Source organism: Narcine bancroftii, chromosome 5, assembly GCF_036971445.1.
Source record: "Narcine bancroftii isolate sNarBan1 chromosome 5, sNarBan1.hap1, whole genome shotgun sequence".
Taxonomy (NCBI): domain Eukaryota; kingdom Metazoa; phylum Chordata; class Chondrichthyes; order Torpediniformes; family Narcinidae; genus Narcine; species Narcine bancroftii.
Genome location: NC_091473.1, coordinates 226907866 through 226925318, shown reverse-complemented (window position 1 = coordinate 226925318; position 17453 = coordinate 226907866). Strand labels below are relative to the sequence as shown.

The 17453-nt window shown below is 38.4% G+C and overlaps 1 protein-coding gene across 10 annotated transcripts in view; it reads left to right on the top strand.

The window, feature by feature from the left end:
- LOC138764981 (homeodomain-interacting protein kinase 1-like) overlaps positions 1-16113 on the top strand; it is a 101218-nt gene extending 85105 nt beyond the window's left edge. For 8 of the 10 annotated variants that reach the window (XM_069941517.1, XM_069941513.1, XM_069941516.1 and 5 more), the window contains 4 exons: positions 61-270; positions 1084-1334; positions 2929-3041; positions 10419-16113. In XM_069941517.1, the coding sequence (XP_069797618.1) occupies positions 61-270; positions 1084-1334; positions 2929-3041; positions 10419-10907 (1063 nt within the window). In that variant the 3' untranslated portion in view covers positions 10908-16113. Of the gene's footprint in view, positions 1-60; positions 271-1083; positions 1335-2928; positions 3042-4854; positions 4955-10418 lie in introns of all 10 variants that reach the window. The other 2 variants (XR_011358399.1, XR_011358398.1) reach the window with 2 other exon arrangements.
- Positions 16114-17453: the final 1340 nt, after the last annotated feature.

The following is a 17453-nucleotide window of genomic DNA, read 5'->3' as shown; positions in this document are numbered from 1 at the left end:
TGAATTATTCACTGAACTTTAAAATTCTATTTCAATAATTATATGTCAATCCTTTAACAGGAATGTTCCATTGTTGGATGTCACTCCTTCCCAAACGTACATGGTGGTTCAAAACAGTCCAGCAAATGCACCTTCCCCATATTGCAGCACAACACATGATCATCAGCGACAGACCATTGTGATTCCTGATACACCTAGTCCTGCTGTCAGTGTTATCACCATCCGTAGTGACACAGATGAAGAGGAAGAAACTAAGCAGAAACTTGGCAGGTAAGTGGCTCTCTCTCCAGTGAATAGCAGAGGCAGGGGATGGATTCTATTTACTAGTTCAGAACATTACCCATGCAGTTGTCAAATGTAAGCTTGGTTGATTTCAGAAGTGATGCTGAAAACTTGTTTAAGATTATGTGGTTCATCAGGGCATGGTTTACTTGCCTTGGAATCTGGGTTGCAGTTTGGTCACCTTAAAACTTGGCTTTGAATTGGCATGCTATTTTAGTTTAATTGCTGGGTTTAATGAAATTCATGATTTTTGTGATTTCCCCCCTCACTCCCCCGCCTTTAAATATTGCATCAATTTTGTCATTGACATTAAAGTAAGCTTAGAAAATTAGAGCTGACAAGGTCAAATTGGTACATTTTAGCTATTGGTACATTTTAGCTTTTGTCCTCTTTGTATTTTTTCCCAAGCTAAAAGTGGTGTTTTGTTCATGAAATGCTTCACCTCATTAGTCTCTGGCCAGACTCAAAATTTAAATTGTTATGCAACTAAATACATTAAATTTGTCCTCATGGAGCTCCCACAATAATTGGTGAAGAATTGCTGCTCCCTCTTGGGAATCCATGATAGGTGCATCATGGACTGCAATCAGTCAAATAACTGCAAACAAGATGTAACTTCAGGACCATTCATTTATGTTTAAAAAAAAAAAAAAAAAAATCATTAGGGAAAGGTGACGCTCAAATCCATTTTCTGCATTTGAGATGCAGATGGTCTGATTCCCAAAGTGTCAGCAATTAAGAGCAGCAAGTTATATAGAACATGGTATTAAAGCCTAAACTAATTTTAAATTCTCTCTTTAGCTCTGGTGTGAAACAGAGGTCGAACGTCATCAGCTATGTAACTGTACATGATTCTTTAGAATCTGACTCCTCAAATAGTAACAGTCCGTACCCATGTGAAAGACCAAGAGCAACGCACGTTCTCAGCAGTACACAAGACTTGCCCAAAAGAAACACTGATGTTTGTCATAATTCTGGATCTCGCACCATCATCGTTCAGCCTCTGAAGACACAAGTCAGTGAAAGTATGGGAGAGAGCAGCAGTTTATCAGGTAGGAGTGCAATTTTATACCAAGCTTTCATCTCTTAATTCAAATCATTGTATTTTCACTTCAAAGCTTGTTCTGTATCCATAGTGAAACAGGTTGTATCAATGAGAATTGAGAATTGAACTGGTTGATTCACATGAAGCAATAGAGATGTTCATCAAAATTTAAAAATATTATCTGAGATTTGTTTTTAATTTCCCCTTCCCTTTGATTTTTTGTTAAAGAGGTACCATCTGCTCCCATGGAACTGTATTGAAGAAAATTAGTGGAGATATCCCAGTCTTTTGGCCAATGTGTCCCACAGTCAAGTCACTATAACTAATTACTTGATTGTTAGAATATGCTACTTTGTGCTTCCGTAAACAGGAACACAGTAATAAAGACTATTTTGAAGGGATTTCATTAGCTTTGGTCAACCCTAAGTTTGTAAAAAGGTACTATATAAATCATTGGGGTTCAGACCTGAAATGTCGTCCATCCTCCCACTGAGTTCCTCCAGCAGTTTTTTTTCCAGCATCTGCAGTCTCTTGTTCCTGAACTACACTGTATATTCTCTGCTTTCTTAAAATCCAATAGTTCAGCATGTCTAGTATTCAATTTTTTTTTGAGATGAGAATGGTGACACAACTATCTTAAATTGGCATTACGTCCTTTAACTTCACAATAACAGGACTGGATGATGATCTATAAACCATGGATTACTTCCTTTCAAAACCCACTTCTTCCCCCACCCAGAAGATTAGAGCTCTTTTAACCTGCTCACATGAGAAAGATGTTGCTTACCATTTCAAGGTTCAAGATTCAATTTATTGTCATGAGTTCAAGATACTTTGAAGTTTTCCTTGCCTTGCAAAGGCAAAGTCACCAAATAATCTGGCACTATTATTAATACCAAGGAAAGCAAAAGTGTCCTGTCAGAGACCAGGGGCTAAGGATCTTGCTGCCATCCCTCCCAATCTTGAACCTTCAAAGTCTCTATAATTAAGATTCCTTAACACTGTGCTGAACTGGAAGAACTTCCATATTACTTCTAACCCTTATTCCTGCCAATACCCCACACTTAAATTTGTAAGAAATTGCACAGTACAATGAATTTTTCAGTGAACCAGTTAAGTTTAAAGGATGTGTGGGAAAGAGACCCCAGTGAATTTAACCAAAATGCTGGAAACCTAAATGCACTGAAACCCTGGGTCCCAGGTTTTGTGGACTGTAAAAGATATGAGAACAGTCCTTGATGAGACAAATGCCTTGCCATCAGATAGCAAATTATTGGAATTTTACTTTATTTTTATTCACAATGCAACGTAATGATGTTGGAACTTAATTTTGTGGCAAAGTTTTCAAACTGCATGGCCTAAAGAGTTGAGCTCATTGTGGAGCTGGATCTCTTCAAAAGGTCCAGCAGATGTAGGAGCAGATTTTGGCCATTCAGCACTAATTGGATGCTTTAAATTTGATTTCTTGAGCTCCAATAAATTGTGTGGCTTTCATTTTGGAAGTTTGTCCTTGCATTCCTGTGCTGGCTTGAGTTCTTTCTGTAGAAGTATGGCATGGCTGTGGCTTTTGTATACACTTTTATTTCCTTTTCCCTTTGTAGGCTTTTTTACAAATGTCTACAAGGCTAAAACAGGTATGCCTATGAACGGGCAGACTTCATGTTCAACTACACCAACGATGTACCGGCAGCGGCAGCCTCTGAATCTTAGTCAGGTATGGAAAGATTTTGGTTTTGTAACAGCAGTATACATTTTTGTTTTGTGGGAGAGCAGCAATTATTTTGAATGTTCCCAATAGAGTTGTTCTTCAGGATGCTTCCTGACATTGATTTATGCAATGAGAAACCTAGCTACCATAATTTTGGAATTTGAAGGGAAAGGAAAATATATTTGCAAATTAATATGGTTTGCGATAAAGATTGAGAAGATTGTCACTGTAATAAACGTCATGACAGCTTGGGGGGGGGTGAAGAAAAGTTGATTTTAAGGGAAATTAAAATTTATCTAGGCAAATGTTCTCAAAGTAGAATGGGAAGAATATGGAACAGTGAATCAGGGAGATGTTTTCACCCCCACTAGAAGCAAGAACAATCGTGCAATAATGGAGAATTGTTCAAAATTGAACTAAGCAGTAAAAGCACACAGTATGTAGATATAAAAGGGGATATTTGCAAAGATTACTGATAAAACCAAGAAGGCAAAGTGCGAAGTCAGATCCCATAAATTTGTTATCATGGCTAATATTTTACTACATAGATAACTAGATATATATCAAAATAGGTGAAATAATGGATGGGATAGACCATGGAAAAATAGTTCAATCATCTTAAATCAGTGTCAGGAATGATATTGGTATTCAAAAATGTTATAGAAAAGATGTCCATAAATTGAAAATGTCAGAAATTGGTGAAACCATCAATCATAATTGAATTTTAAGTAAAACAATGTTTGTTGTAACGAGAGTGAAAAATCTATACTTGATTTAAAATAAGTTGCTTGAGAAAATTTTCCCAGCAATCTATCCTGTCACAAAACTGAGCACATTCCCAAATTGAATTGGTAACCTTCGGATGTTTTTGTTGCTTGCTTGTGACTGTTCATCTTCATTACTTTGGCTGTAAATGCAGAATTGGACTTTTTTTAATAAACATTCTGAACATATTTTTTCTTAGAAATTTTAATCCGTAATATAACTCTCAATGACTATTTTTAGTTACTTAAGCTCACTGCTTGCGTGGTGTGATTTCTAAAGTTTATTTTGTGATTTAACCCTGATTCATCTGCGTTAATTATTGTAACAAGTTGCTGTTTAAAATCTATTTTAAAATTGATCTTTTTCAAAATTATGTGCAAAATGCTGCCTTGTCACACTGGTTGCAGTAAACATATTTAAATCAAACCTTGAAGGAAGTAAAAGCATTTAAAAAGATGAATGAGTTTGGTTGTAGTTTTAGCCTAGATACTAATTGTACCCAAAGAGACTCCACCAGCATTTGAATTTCTGGATAGCTTTTTATAATATATCTCATCAAACGCTCAAAATGAATGTCTGAACTAGAATTGATGATTAATTGCAGCCAATTCACTCCATTAACTTAGACATATATTACTGTTAATTTTTAAAATATATTTATAATGTAAATTCCATTTTCATTCTTAAACTTCATGTTGCATGGCAATGTGAATAATCCAGTGAGGATTTTCTTCCCAAAGCCACTCTGAAACTGTATGTGAAACCACTTGCATCACTGCTAAGCATTCAGGAAGTGGGAGTTGGGAATCAGAATAAAACAAATCCACTAAAAATGTAGATCTGGCAGCCAATGTACAGACCATCAAATGTATTTACAAATACTTGCAGAAACATCCAATTTTTTTTATTAAATAAAACAATGTAACATTTAAAAAGTTGAACTTTTTAAAAAGAACAGTTGATTAAATGGTTCAAAAATATAAATGGTTTGTTATTGATTAACACGTTTAAAGCTGAATAACTCTTGATTAATATCTTTTTAATCGCTCGACAGCCCTAGTCAGAACAGACGGAGTTGTTACGAGTACCAGAATGGATAGCAAGCTGACTTTGAAACAGAGAACAGAAAGCAAGGGTTAAAGGTAGTAATTCAGGTTAGCATATGGTGGTAAATGGTGTTTTGTAAGGATTGACGCTGGGGTGATGATTATTCATTTGTATAAATGATTTGGATTTGCTAAATTGAAAGTAAAATTTTAAAACATTGAAATGTCTAATTAAGAGGGTATAGTGAATTCAGTGCAAGACTGTCCAACACAATAATAATTAAATGTAGAATTGGATATAAATTGGCAAATACAGTTAAGTAAAAGGCATTTTGATAAAAGGCAATGGCCTCAAACTTAGTGTGAATTGGGTTAGGGAAACATGGACCTCGGGGCACCGAGACATTAATCATGAAGAGTTGTGAAGCAAGTTAATAAAGGAAGCAAAACAATGAATTTCATATTTCTTCTGCGCAGTAGAATTGAAAAATAGGGATGTTGTGTAAACCTATACAACCTTATTTGGATGACTCGAACCATCTGGCCTTTTCACAGCAAGATGTTGAGCCACTTTGATGGTAAAAAATATTTGTCATAATGATACCAGAATTGAGAGTTTATAACTTCCTAGAAATACTAAATAGACTTGAGGTTCTTTTGCCTGCAAAAAGAGGGCTGAATGATTTTCTTGAAAGAGGGCTGAATGATTTTCTTGATCGAGATTATGAAATAGTTTGGCTACTAATCTGATGTAAAGGCAACTTTGTTTTAACTTGCCCTGTTTTGTTTACACTAGGATCTATCTTAAGGATTTCATTTTGATCTTAAACTTAGTTCAATTTCATTTACAGAGGGGATATAAAAATGTGAGGGAGTGTATGACACAAGAAATAACCACATTGCACCAGTCCGAGAGATGATCTCCAACTTCCAGCTCTTGAATAGTGTGCATGCACACCGTGGTCCAGAGAAATGCTGTTTTGTCTGGTTTTATATGTACAGTCAGATTATAATAAACTTGAACTTATTCACACCCCTACAGTCACATGTTTTTAAGTACATATTCCAGTTTTTTTTTTAATGATAAGGGTTTCTGCCTCTACTGCCCTTCCAGACTGCAACTACATGCTGGGTGAACAAGATACATTGTACAGTTCATCTGTGGACATGAAGGTGACTTTGCAGTTCCAGTCTGGAAGTGCAGAATCTAGCCCGATGGGGAATAACTGTGACTACTGCTTTGTGATTTCAGTCATGGTTTTCCATCAATTTTTGGCAGCGTTTGTCTTCAAAGCTGGTGTAGGCTTAATGGCACAGGGCTTGCCAGCAGGATCTGTCGGCCCCTGCAGCTTCTCGTTCTTCTTGGCTAGATGTCACAGTAGCATAGCGTTTCCTTCACAGCGTCACTATAGCGCTAGCATAGATGACCTTGAGATCTCCTTCTAGTCTTCAGTTCACCATAGAGCAGCTGGTGAGGCATACAGTGTTTGTCCATTCTGATGGAGTCCCACCCAGTGCATCTGGGCTCTGATGATCAAGGACTCTATGTTGGTGAACTTCGTGTGACCCAAGACCTCCAGGTTGGCCACATAGTCTTGCCAAAAAATGCCAAGGATTGAACAGAGGGTAAGCATGTGGAATTTTTCCAGTTGATTGTGATGTCACATCGATATAGGAGAAAAGGGATGACCACAGCTCAGTTGACTTTCAGCTTTGTGGAGGTGCAGATGTTGTGTTGATTGAGCACTCTGGTATGCAGCCTCCCCAGAGCCTGGCTGGCCTTGATGATCCTGGAGTCAATTTCTTTGTCCAAAGACCCATCACTCAAGATGACGCTCCTCAAGTATTTAAAGCTGTTTACATTTATCAGCTGGGTGTAATCAACAGTGATTTTTGGTTCTATGGTGTTGATGTTTGGCACCGACTAATGGAGAACTTCATTCTTGTTCAGGTTGATGATCACGCCAAAGAGCGTAGCAGGGTCTGAGAATTTGTTCAGCATTAACTGTAGATCACTACTTCTGTGCACCAAGAGGGCACAGTCATCCACAAAAAGTACATCTTGAACAACCATGTAGAGGTACTTTGTCCGTGTGTTCAAGCGGCGAAGGTCAAAGAGAGAGCCATCCAGTCGGTACCTGATGTACATTCCCTCCTCCAGTCGTTGGACAGCACATGACAACATGCAAGTGAAGAACAGATTGAACAAGACTGGGGCTAGTACACAGCTCTGCTTCACCCCATTAGAAATGGCAAATGCAGCTGATGTATCACCTGATGTATGACTTGTCCTATCATTCTGTCGTGGAGCAGCTGATCATCTTTAAAAATTTGCTTGGGCATTCGTAACGTCTCGGGACTGATCCAGAGAGCCTCCCTGTTTACAGTGTCCAATGCCTTTGTCAGGTCAATGAAGTCAAAGAGGCTTGTTCTGCTCGATGCACTTCTGAACTTCTCTCACAGCAAATATCATGTCCACTGTATTCTGTTCTGGCTGAAAGCGGCACTGAATTCTGTTCTGGCTGAAAGCGGCACTGAATTCTGTTCTGGCTGAAAGCGGCACTGAATTCTGTTCTGGCTGAAAGCGGCACTGAATTCTGTTCTGGCTGAAAGCGGCACTGAATTCTGTTCTGGCTGAAAGCGGCACTGAATTCTGTTCTGGCTGAAAGCGGCACTGAATTCTGTTCTGGCTGAAAGCTGCTCTGCACCTACAGGAGATTCCTTTCTGTGACAGTGAAAAGCCTGTTCAGGGGGATGCTGCAAAAATCTTGCCTGTGGCAGATAGCAGTGAGATATCCCTGTAGTTTCTGCAATTTGATTTGCATATACAACCTGACAAAAGTGTTTCTTGCTCCATGGTGCACACACATAAACTGCACATAATAATTACATATACATTTATTTTAAATTATATCTTGATGTTTATCAATACTTGGAATGATTTACTTGGTTACAAGATACTGTTGACCAATATCACTGCTTGCGGGATGAAACTATTTCCCAGCCTGACAGTCCTGATTTTATCCTCCTGTTTGACCACAAAGGCAGTGGGTCAAATATACTGTCTGCTTGATAGAAAAGGGCTTTTATAATTTAGAACATGTTTACTGAAGTAGTGACATACAACACATGGAAGACTGAGAAGGGTATGTTGACAGTATTGAACAGACATGAGTAATCTTTTGCAGAGTTTAAATGCTACCATGGATCTGCTGTACCATTGATCTGCTGTACCATGGATCTGCTGTACCATGGATCTGCTGCACCATGGATCTGCTGCACCATGGATCTGCTGCACCATGGATCTGCTGCACCATGGATCTGCTGCACCATGGATCTGCTGCACCATGGATCTGCTGCACCATGGATCTGCTGCACCATGGATCTGCTGCACCATGGATCTGCTGCACCATGGATCTGCTGCACCATGGATCTGCTGCACCATGGATCTGCTGCACCATGGATCTGCTGCACCATGGATCTGCTGCACCATGGATCTGCTGCACCATGGATCTGCTGCACCATGGATCTGCTGCACCATGGATCTGCTGCACCATGGATCTGCTGCACCATGGATCTGCTGCACCATGGATCTGCTGCACCATGGATCTGCTGCACCATGGATCTGCTGCACCATGGATCTGCTGCACCATGGATCTGCTGCACCATGGATCTGCTGCACCATGGATCTGCTGCACCATGGATCTGCTGCACCATGGATCTGCTGCACCATGGATCTGCTGCACCATGGATCTGCTGCACCATGGATCTGCTGCACCATGGATCTGCTGCACCATGGATCTGCTGCACCATGGATCTGCTGCACCATGGATCTGCTGCACCATGGATCTGCTGCACCATGGATCTGCTGCACCATGGATCTGCTGCACCATGGATCTGCTGCACCATGGATCTGCTGCACCATGGATCTGCTGCACCATGGATCTGCTGCACCATGGATCTGCTGTACCAGATGGCCTTTTATTAAATTTAAAAATATTACCATAATACTTTGTAAAATGACAAGAACCCAGCAAAGGTGTTTCTGATCTCAGATACTGACATAACTATATTGATCTCCTGTTGTAAGCAAGTCTATTAATATGCTCGACATAATCCAGAGGATGTTTGTTGGATCATATCTGGAGTGAGAAAATTAACACAAGAAAGCTGGTGTCCCTGCTTGATGAGCAAGGTGATGGGGAGTTTGGGGGGGGGGGGGGGGGGTGGGTATTTGATTGAATTATACATCATTCTGAGGGGCTTTGACAGTTGGATATGGCAAAGAGGTTTCCTGTTTAAAAATAGGGCAGAATTGAGATGATTTCCCCCCACCCCCTTGCAGAAGCACAAATCTCTGGGATCCTTCCTTAAAGAGCAGTGGATGTAGAATCGCCGATTATTTTTAAGGCAGAGGTAGATACCTTCTTGATGAGCCAGAAGGTGGTTGTGGTTGCACAGGAATATAATTTTGATGGGTCTTCGTAAGATAGTGTTTTATTCCTACTTGTTTTTATTCATGTTTATTCCCGATTTGTAATCACTCCTGAGAAGTGAAGTTGGACATATTTATCACAGATGTTTTTGTGAAAGTGTGCAAAAAAAACCTGCATTTACAAAGAACCTTTTGTGTGTTAGAGCACAGTGAATACATTTTAACATAAATGAAAATATTTAGCTAAATGACTAAAATACAGTCTACAAAGCAGGTTTTAAGGAATACTGAGGGAGGGAAGAGAGACTTTTGGAAGAGAATTCCAGAACTCAGTTCAAGGCATCAAAAAGAACAGAGGCCATTTGTGGATGATTAAATGTCAGCATCTGAAAAAGGCAATGTTGAGTGGAAGACGGTGAGAAGAAGAGTGGTCTACAACCCATTTAAAAATGGTAATAACACTTATGAGAGGGGTAGAGAAAATTATATGGAGGAAATAGAGGACAAGCTTGGTGACAGATAAATGGTCATAAACACCTGGTCAAATGTAAAATCAAATTTCTAAATTCAGATATTTGCCATCTGGAAGGTGATTTATGGGAGGGGGCCAGAAACAATAGCTTCACTTTTTTTTCCCTGGTCAAATGTAGCCCAGTTTGCTACATTAGACAGCAGCTTAATTTTGGACAGGGATGTGGATTACTAACCAGAAATATCCAAAGCAACTTTTCCAATTTATTTCATTGCAGAAATAGTCTGATACATTGATGTTTTAATCACCAAATAATACAATGATTAACACCACTTTTCCCTAAATAAAATGGAAAGGATAGTCAATTCGAGGACACGAGGATATCATATTTTCCTGATTCTTCCTCTCTTACAGTTTTCCACTCTCTAAACTTAAAGGGTAGGCTGGTAAATGAAGAGACACAAATTCACCACCATTACCTCACAAATTAAGTTGAAATTTTCAGGTTAACTTGTTGAAATTTACTGTGTTTCTTGTTAAAGTACATATTACTATCTCACAATATCACTTGTGTCTTGACCTTTGAGAAGTCACTTGAGGTAATAAAGCTGTTTAACCATTTTGAAATGAAGAATGCATTTTAATTGCAACTTTTTTTTCCATAGGCCCAGCAGTCGGTCTCACAAGAGCGGAGTGTGAATCCTGCTCCCCGCAGGCAACAGGCATATGTGACACCCACTCTTGCCCAGGCTCCTTACTCTTTCCAGCATAACAGTCCAACGCATCCAGGTGTTCATCCCCACCTGACGGCAGTGTCAGCTCCGACACATCTTTCAGGACAACCCCACATGTATACCTACACACCTACTGCTGCTGCTTTGGCAACCTCCAGTTCCATGGCCCATCTTTTGAACCAACAAACCTCCACCAGACATGCCATGCAACAAGCCACATATGCAGCTCATCCAACCAGTCTCCTCCAACAGGTGCCAGTCAGCATGGGGCCCAGCCTTTTGCCCTCTGCCAGTGTCGCTGCGAGCCAGTACCAGCATCCATTCGCCACCCAGTCATACATTAATGCCTCTCGGGCTCCTACACTTTATGCTGGCTATCCACTTAGTCCCACTAAAATAAATCAGTATTCATATCTGTAGCTCTTTTATTTGCAAACGTGCTGTGCTACTGTAGGAGAACTCAACAAATCCAGTTTTGTATGAAGGGGGAGTGCACTTCGAATAGTCAGGACTCTTCTGTTGGGTCGTGTTTTGCTTCTGAACTGGGTCAGGTGTCTGCAGAGCATTCCATCAGCAAGGAGACGGGGTTTGAACCCTTTCTTTCCATAAGGTTATTGAAATAGACCACATTTTAACTATATTTTACGATTTCAAAATAATTTTCAAGACCTACGGAATTGCTGTCAGTTTTAAATTTACTGTTGTTATTTTTGCCAGCTCTTTGCCTAAAACACACTGAATCTGCTACTTGAAATGGGTTTAAGCTGCTAAAAGTGGTAATACTATTGCTTAGGAAGATTGTGGATTTTTATTCTAGGCCTATTTCATAATAAAATAGTAATGGGTGTTCCAATTTGGTTGTCACATTGGAGTCTGAACCAGTGCTGACTTTCATAACTCGCTAATAGATATCTTTAAACTTATCACTTGTTTCAAGATGTTTTGGACCATTTGTGAGAGGGCTTCAAAGTTTTTTAAAGAAATCATTTTTGAATAGTGCACAAAATAGTTTGAAATATCACTTATATAGTCTGTAAAATTGATTTTGTTAATTTACATTTGTTAAAGTATTGATTTTTCTGAGCAGTAAAACGTCTAATCAAGTGTTAAAATAAGAATTGGAAGCATTGACCTACTCGTGTAAATGATTCCTTTAAACATTACACTCGCTGTGATTTGTTGACGGAGCTGCCATCCATGGAGGATAAGGGAGCTTTACTTAAAGCTACAGGCTTAAAAGCCATTTATTCTCTGTTTTAACCAGTGGCTTCTGTGAACCCCACTTGTCTGGCTCCTCAAAATTGATCGAGACGTCACTGATGTGATTTGGATGGTCACCTGCTAAATTACCGGGCGGAAAAAAAGACTTAATTATTCCGAGTCATTCATGTCTTAATTCTGAAGAATGAATGAGGGAATATTTTAATTGTACAGTACATTATACAATCACTATATACAGCTATTACAGTTTTGTTCTCTGATACTTATTTGTTTAAATTAGTCCAGCTGTCATTTAAATATTAGTGCTGGACTTACATAATTGAACATAATTGTATGCACACACATCTTGTGTCTTTAAATTATATCCATCACTGTATTCTAGAGCCATTTTATTTCTCTCCTAAGTGGCTTAAATGTTTTCTTAGCGTCAAACAGAATAAGAAATGTGTTGCTCATCATCTGATTGTTTATAGACCTTCATCATGAAAGCCTTTGGTATTGAATTGTTAGGCTGGTTATGCTTGAGCAAGACCATGATATTACTGCTATAATATCTTGGGTATGTTAAGGTCCAGTTAGATTAACTTCAGCATCTGAGCTGCAAAAGCAAGACATGACAGAGCTTCCAATGGATTTAGCTGCAACAGTCTTTGAAATATGTAAATTCTGGTTCCCTGTACTTGAATTCTATACTTCTATTAACTCAATTTACATGCCTGTAATTTTATGATGATTAAGTTGGAACTTGTTGGAATATACATGCAATGTCTTCAGATACACTTTGGATCTTTATTAATTGATAACTAGCACTGATAACAGAAATAGCGTTTGAGAAGAAATGGTTGCAGAACAGGAACCATCTGTGTGTTCTGAATGGGAGTAGTTCTTTGACTCAGTTTTTGCACAGGTGTGAATGTTGTGGGGGTTTATTTGATGAGTCCTTCCCCTAGATAGTGCCTTAACAAATTTTTACATAGTGCATTGAATTAATACTTCTACACTGTGCTTTAGGAAATCTCAACTTGCTACAGTTAGAACATTGGACCTGTGTGTGCACAGAACACCTCTGGAGAGTACAAAACAAAGTGTTGGCAGAGTAGCACAGGAGAGGGTATTGTGCTGTCGAAGCTGATTTTAAATCTTTAGTCTTTTTTAAAAGCAAAATCAGTTGGCTTTTAAAGTTTGTTTTAGTTTAGAAAAAGGAGATGACATTTGAAACATTTGTTTCTCTTGAAGTTATTTTTCTTTTTGTTTGGCACATATAACCATGCTCCTTTTAATGCAGCAAGCTACTTAGAATGTGAAAATGCATGTATCCATGTACTGTCCTTTTTACAGTTACAGTTGTATGATTGAGCATATAATTGTATGAGGGGAGTGCAGTATTTTGATTTTTTTGGAGTTTCTGAACAAGGAAAGTTATGTGCAATTAGGTTTAGGTGGTTGTGGTTCTTCTAGATGTATACTTTTTATTTTATTTTTCAATAGTTTGTGGATGCTTACATACCTTGTGGCAGTAGGATGCAATTTTGAGTAAACCCTTAAAAAGCAACTGTCCAGATTTTGATTTCATGCAGGCAAACTGCCTGAAATGAACATGTTCATCACACCAAAGAAAAGCCTATTTATTCTGCCTCATTTTACAGGGCATGGAATAAGTTGTATTGCTGAACAGATATGCAAGTATTTGTTAATCATTATTTTCAATTCTTTTATTTTATTTCTGCTATTGGTTCCAGCAACCTAAATGTTCTTGCTTGCAGTTTGCATTTGAGATTAATAAGCACACTACTTACTGATCCCACTGTTGAAAGTGTTTTTGAAAGCCATTTGTATTTTGTAATATTTAAAGCTCTTATTTCATGCCCTGGTTTTAAAAGGTTGCAAGATATCGATGTCTGTTTGGAGATCTTCCAGAGAACTGGCTTACAGAAAAATGGCCTATGTTGAATACCTCTGGTGTTGCGAAACCTATCTTGTTTGAGGACTTAATAGAAGATGGTGATTTTTGCAGGTGTTTCTGTACGAAAGGCTGTAGTTCTGTATGTACATTGGGAGAGCACAGATTTGCATTGGAATTTGTCACAGTGCCAGTTTCATAAAACAAACTGGTGGAAATAAATGAGGGTTTACAGAAAAACACTAGCCTGCTGGTTCAGATGTTTTTAAAAAAAATTAAATTTCTAACATGATCAAACATTCCACCAATAAATGTACCAGGTAACTATTTCTACAGCATATTTTTAAACAGAGTGCTCCATCTTCGAGACCTTTCAGATATCTAAATTGTCGAGACATGTACTTTCTATTTGCACAAACTCGGTTTGTATACTGCAAACCAAAGTGCTAGGATAGAATAAATAGAGCATTGCTTTTTCTGGCCCAAGCATATTACGTGTCCTGTTTTGTATTCGGCTTCAGCACTGTTTGCACACATCTTCAGCAGGGATGGGAGAGTTCTCAAGTTCACCAAAATCTGCAGACAAAATTTGGTGTATTGTGTAAGCTAATTGGGTTCATTTAAATTTGTGGGGGAAATGCTTGGTGAAAAATTGTGTACACAAATCTGGTCATTCACCTTTGAAAATGTCATTCAAACTTGAAAACTTTCCTTTTCAGAAGTGAATTTTCACTGCTGCTTTATGCCAGATATTGATCAATATCACAAACTGACTTTGCCACCTTTCTGCCTCCCCTCTTATCCTCACCCCCCCCCCCTAAACACCACAAATTCTTGCTGCCCCACATCCCTGGATGGTGCAACATCTGCAATTTGGAGACTATTTATATATTGTGATTTCACATTGAAGTTTTGACAAGACTAAAGTCCATTTTTTTTATTGCTACCAATACTGAGACTCATAAAGTGGCATTTCATAGTCCTGCTGTATTCTATCTGTATTTTATTGGTGAATTTTAAATAATGTTTGGCCTCATAAAATGAAAAAGTTTTTAAAATTTGCATTTGTAATCACAAGGTTAAAAATTAGTCTTAAAATATATGGCCAAGCACATTGAAAGTCACAGTCATCAGGAAATCCTTTTTATCCCGTCCACAAACTGTGATGCAGAAGAAAGTACCTTCGACTTGTCATTTATTTTGCTGTTATATGTTGCTAGTTGCAGGAATTGGATACTCTTGCAATGTTGTACTTTTTCCCAATTCTATATAAATGTGTCCAAACCTGCTGTGAGAGATCCTTGAAGGTAAAACTCAGGGATCTTCTTGTGGGATGGAGCAAAATGCAGAATTCTAGAAGTTTGATTTTATTTATGAAAACATTTGCCCAAGGAATGATGCTGGTGTTGACCATAGATGCAGATCAACTTGATCTGTAGATAATCTTGCCAGTGTCCTTGCACCTTTGCGTACTACTTCGTAACAATTTTTTTGTCAATGTTTTGTAAAGAAACCATCTGTATCCTGTGTAAGTCATGTAGTATCTAAAATGTATATTTAAAGAGATAGGCGCCCTCACTGGTTGTATTTAAAATGCAATCTAAGCAAGACCTAAATGAACCTGTCACAATTCACCTTTGAATAGGGATTCAGATTATTTTTTTTGTCGGGAATGAAAAGATTGGGATTTAGACCAATACTAGTCATGAATAACTTCAAATTAATGATGTAGTCAATTGATTTTCTTTACTTTTGAAAATTGTTAATACTGATTTAAATTCAACTGAATATATCTAGGGATTGAGGTTTGCTGCACTGATTTTTCCAGGATTTTTGTTTAACCTGTGTAGGGCTGCAAAAGCACTGTCTCTTTAAAATCTATATAAACAGTATATATTTATAGGGTTGATTTATATGGTTACATATGGGTGTGTCATTATTTACTGTTGGCTGGAGCATGTTCTCATTTTGCTGTATGTGTCTGCATTTATTAATGCTAATCATATGTGGGTGAACCTTAGTGTTTTTTTAATAGTATGATTGTAGCGAATGCAACAATTGTTAGTAGCATATTTGGCTTGTATCATTGATATTGCTATAATAGGTTATTTGACTGGTTTGTACAATGTTATTTGCTACTCTAGTTCTTGTATGAACTGCGGTTTTCTTACTTTTTGATATTAGCTATGTGATTATCACATGTAATGTGTAGGCAGCTCATAGAAATTATTGATTTTTCTATGGTAGTCTGGCAGTTAAACTGTAGAGGTTATTGTAAAATAATAAATTTAACAAAGATAAAGAGATTATAGTTATTTAAAAAAAAAAGTTCATAATACTAACTTTAAACTGGGAAAAGGGGTCCATTGTGTTGAAACTGTTTTATCTTGTAATTCACTGTTTTATTGTCTTTGGTTTCCAAAGTAGCTTGTCTTCTGATTGAAGTATTTTCTACATATGTTAAAAATGCATTGAGTTACCAATAAAATGGGCAACATTTGTGTATTTTTTTTTACTCGTGTCATTTTCTCATCTGGAATGAGCCTGTTATAAACCTGGCGTACAGTATCACAGGCATCCTTCCTTCTTTCTAGTGTGTAGAATTTTGTCTATCTGGGATTTGGACTTGTCAATGATCCAGATCAGTGGTTTTCAAATTTTTCTTTTCACTCACATCCATCCATCCCATCACGGCCCATCCCTTCGCAAGCGAAGATAAACATGGTGCCTTGTAGCTTTTCAGCTTTAGGCACCGTGCCAGGGCAAGGACTTGGAGGCGAGGGCTTGCCCAGGACAGACGCCTCCTCTGGGTCCCACGCCACTGAGCCTGGCGGAGCCAGAGTGACGTGGGATTGCCCTGCAGCGGTCGGTTTCAAGATCATGCTCACTGGCTGTTGTCCTTAAGGATCCTTTGCCCACCCAGTTTGCTGCTACAAACCGCTATGGAAACAGTTCCCTGTGCTCCTGTCACAGCTGCCAGACTGATGTGCTATTTGTCCTTGGCTGGGGCCCTTTCTAGGTACTGACGGCTGGGTGATTTGAAGTCAGTGTTGTCTTCTAGCCTTTGCCGAAAGAGGCAAAATCTGCAAGGCACATACCACGTTAAGTAATCCCTATGTCATAGGTGCTCTGTAATTATCAATAAGAGCACCTATAACATAGGGATTAAGGTGGTACATGAGTGGGGAAAAGGTCGAGAACCACTGCTCCAGACCAAATTGTTACTGAAATATTTTACTTGAGAAAAGTGGTCATCGGCCCATTTCCTTTGGAGTTAGGAACAACGAATCAATTAGGCACGATTGAAATAGTGGTTTCAAAACTTTTTCTTGCCACTCGTACATAAGTGATCCCTATGCCATAGGTGCTGTGATTAGTAAGGGATTAGTAAGGTGGTATGTGAGTGGGAAGAAAACAAATTGAAATCCACTGGTCTAGATGGAGAATTTCAACTATATTAAAATATACCAAGAAATTTAATTCCTCTTTTCTTTCCCAAACTTCACTTTTGAGGGATTCTCATTCATTCTGGTTATAGTTGTGCAGATGTTGCCTTCCATCATTAGTTCTCTGTAAGACTAATGTGTAACCCTTGCAGAATGATGGAAGAGGGTACAATTATTGGAGTCCAATCCACTCTGAGCCTATTGTCCATGTGTCACATTCTAACTGATTTCTACATTCCACGAATAAACCAATTGCAAAACTTCCATTACTGGGTTTTACCAAACAATCACCAAATCTGCCTTTGTGGTCTGCAATGTCAGTATCAAATGAAGTACCGTAAATAGTATAACTGTTTGCTGCCTCACATGGAAGGAGTATTTGGGACCCTGAAAACAGGA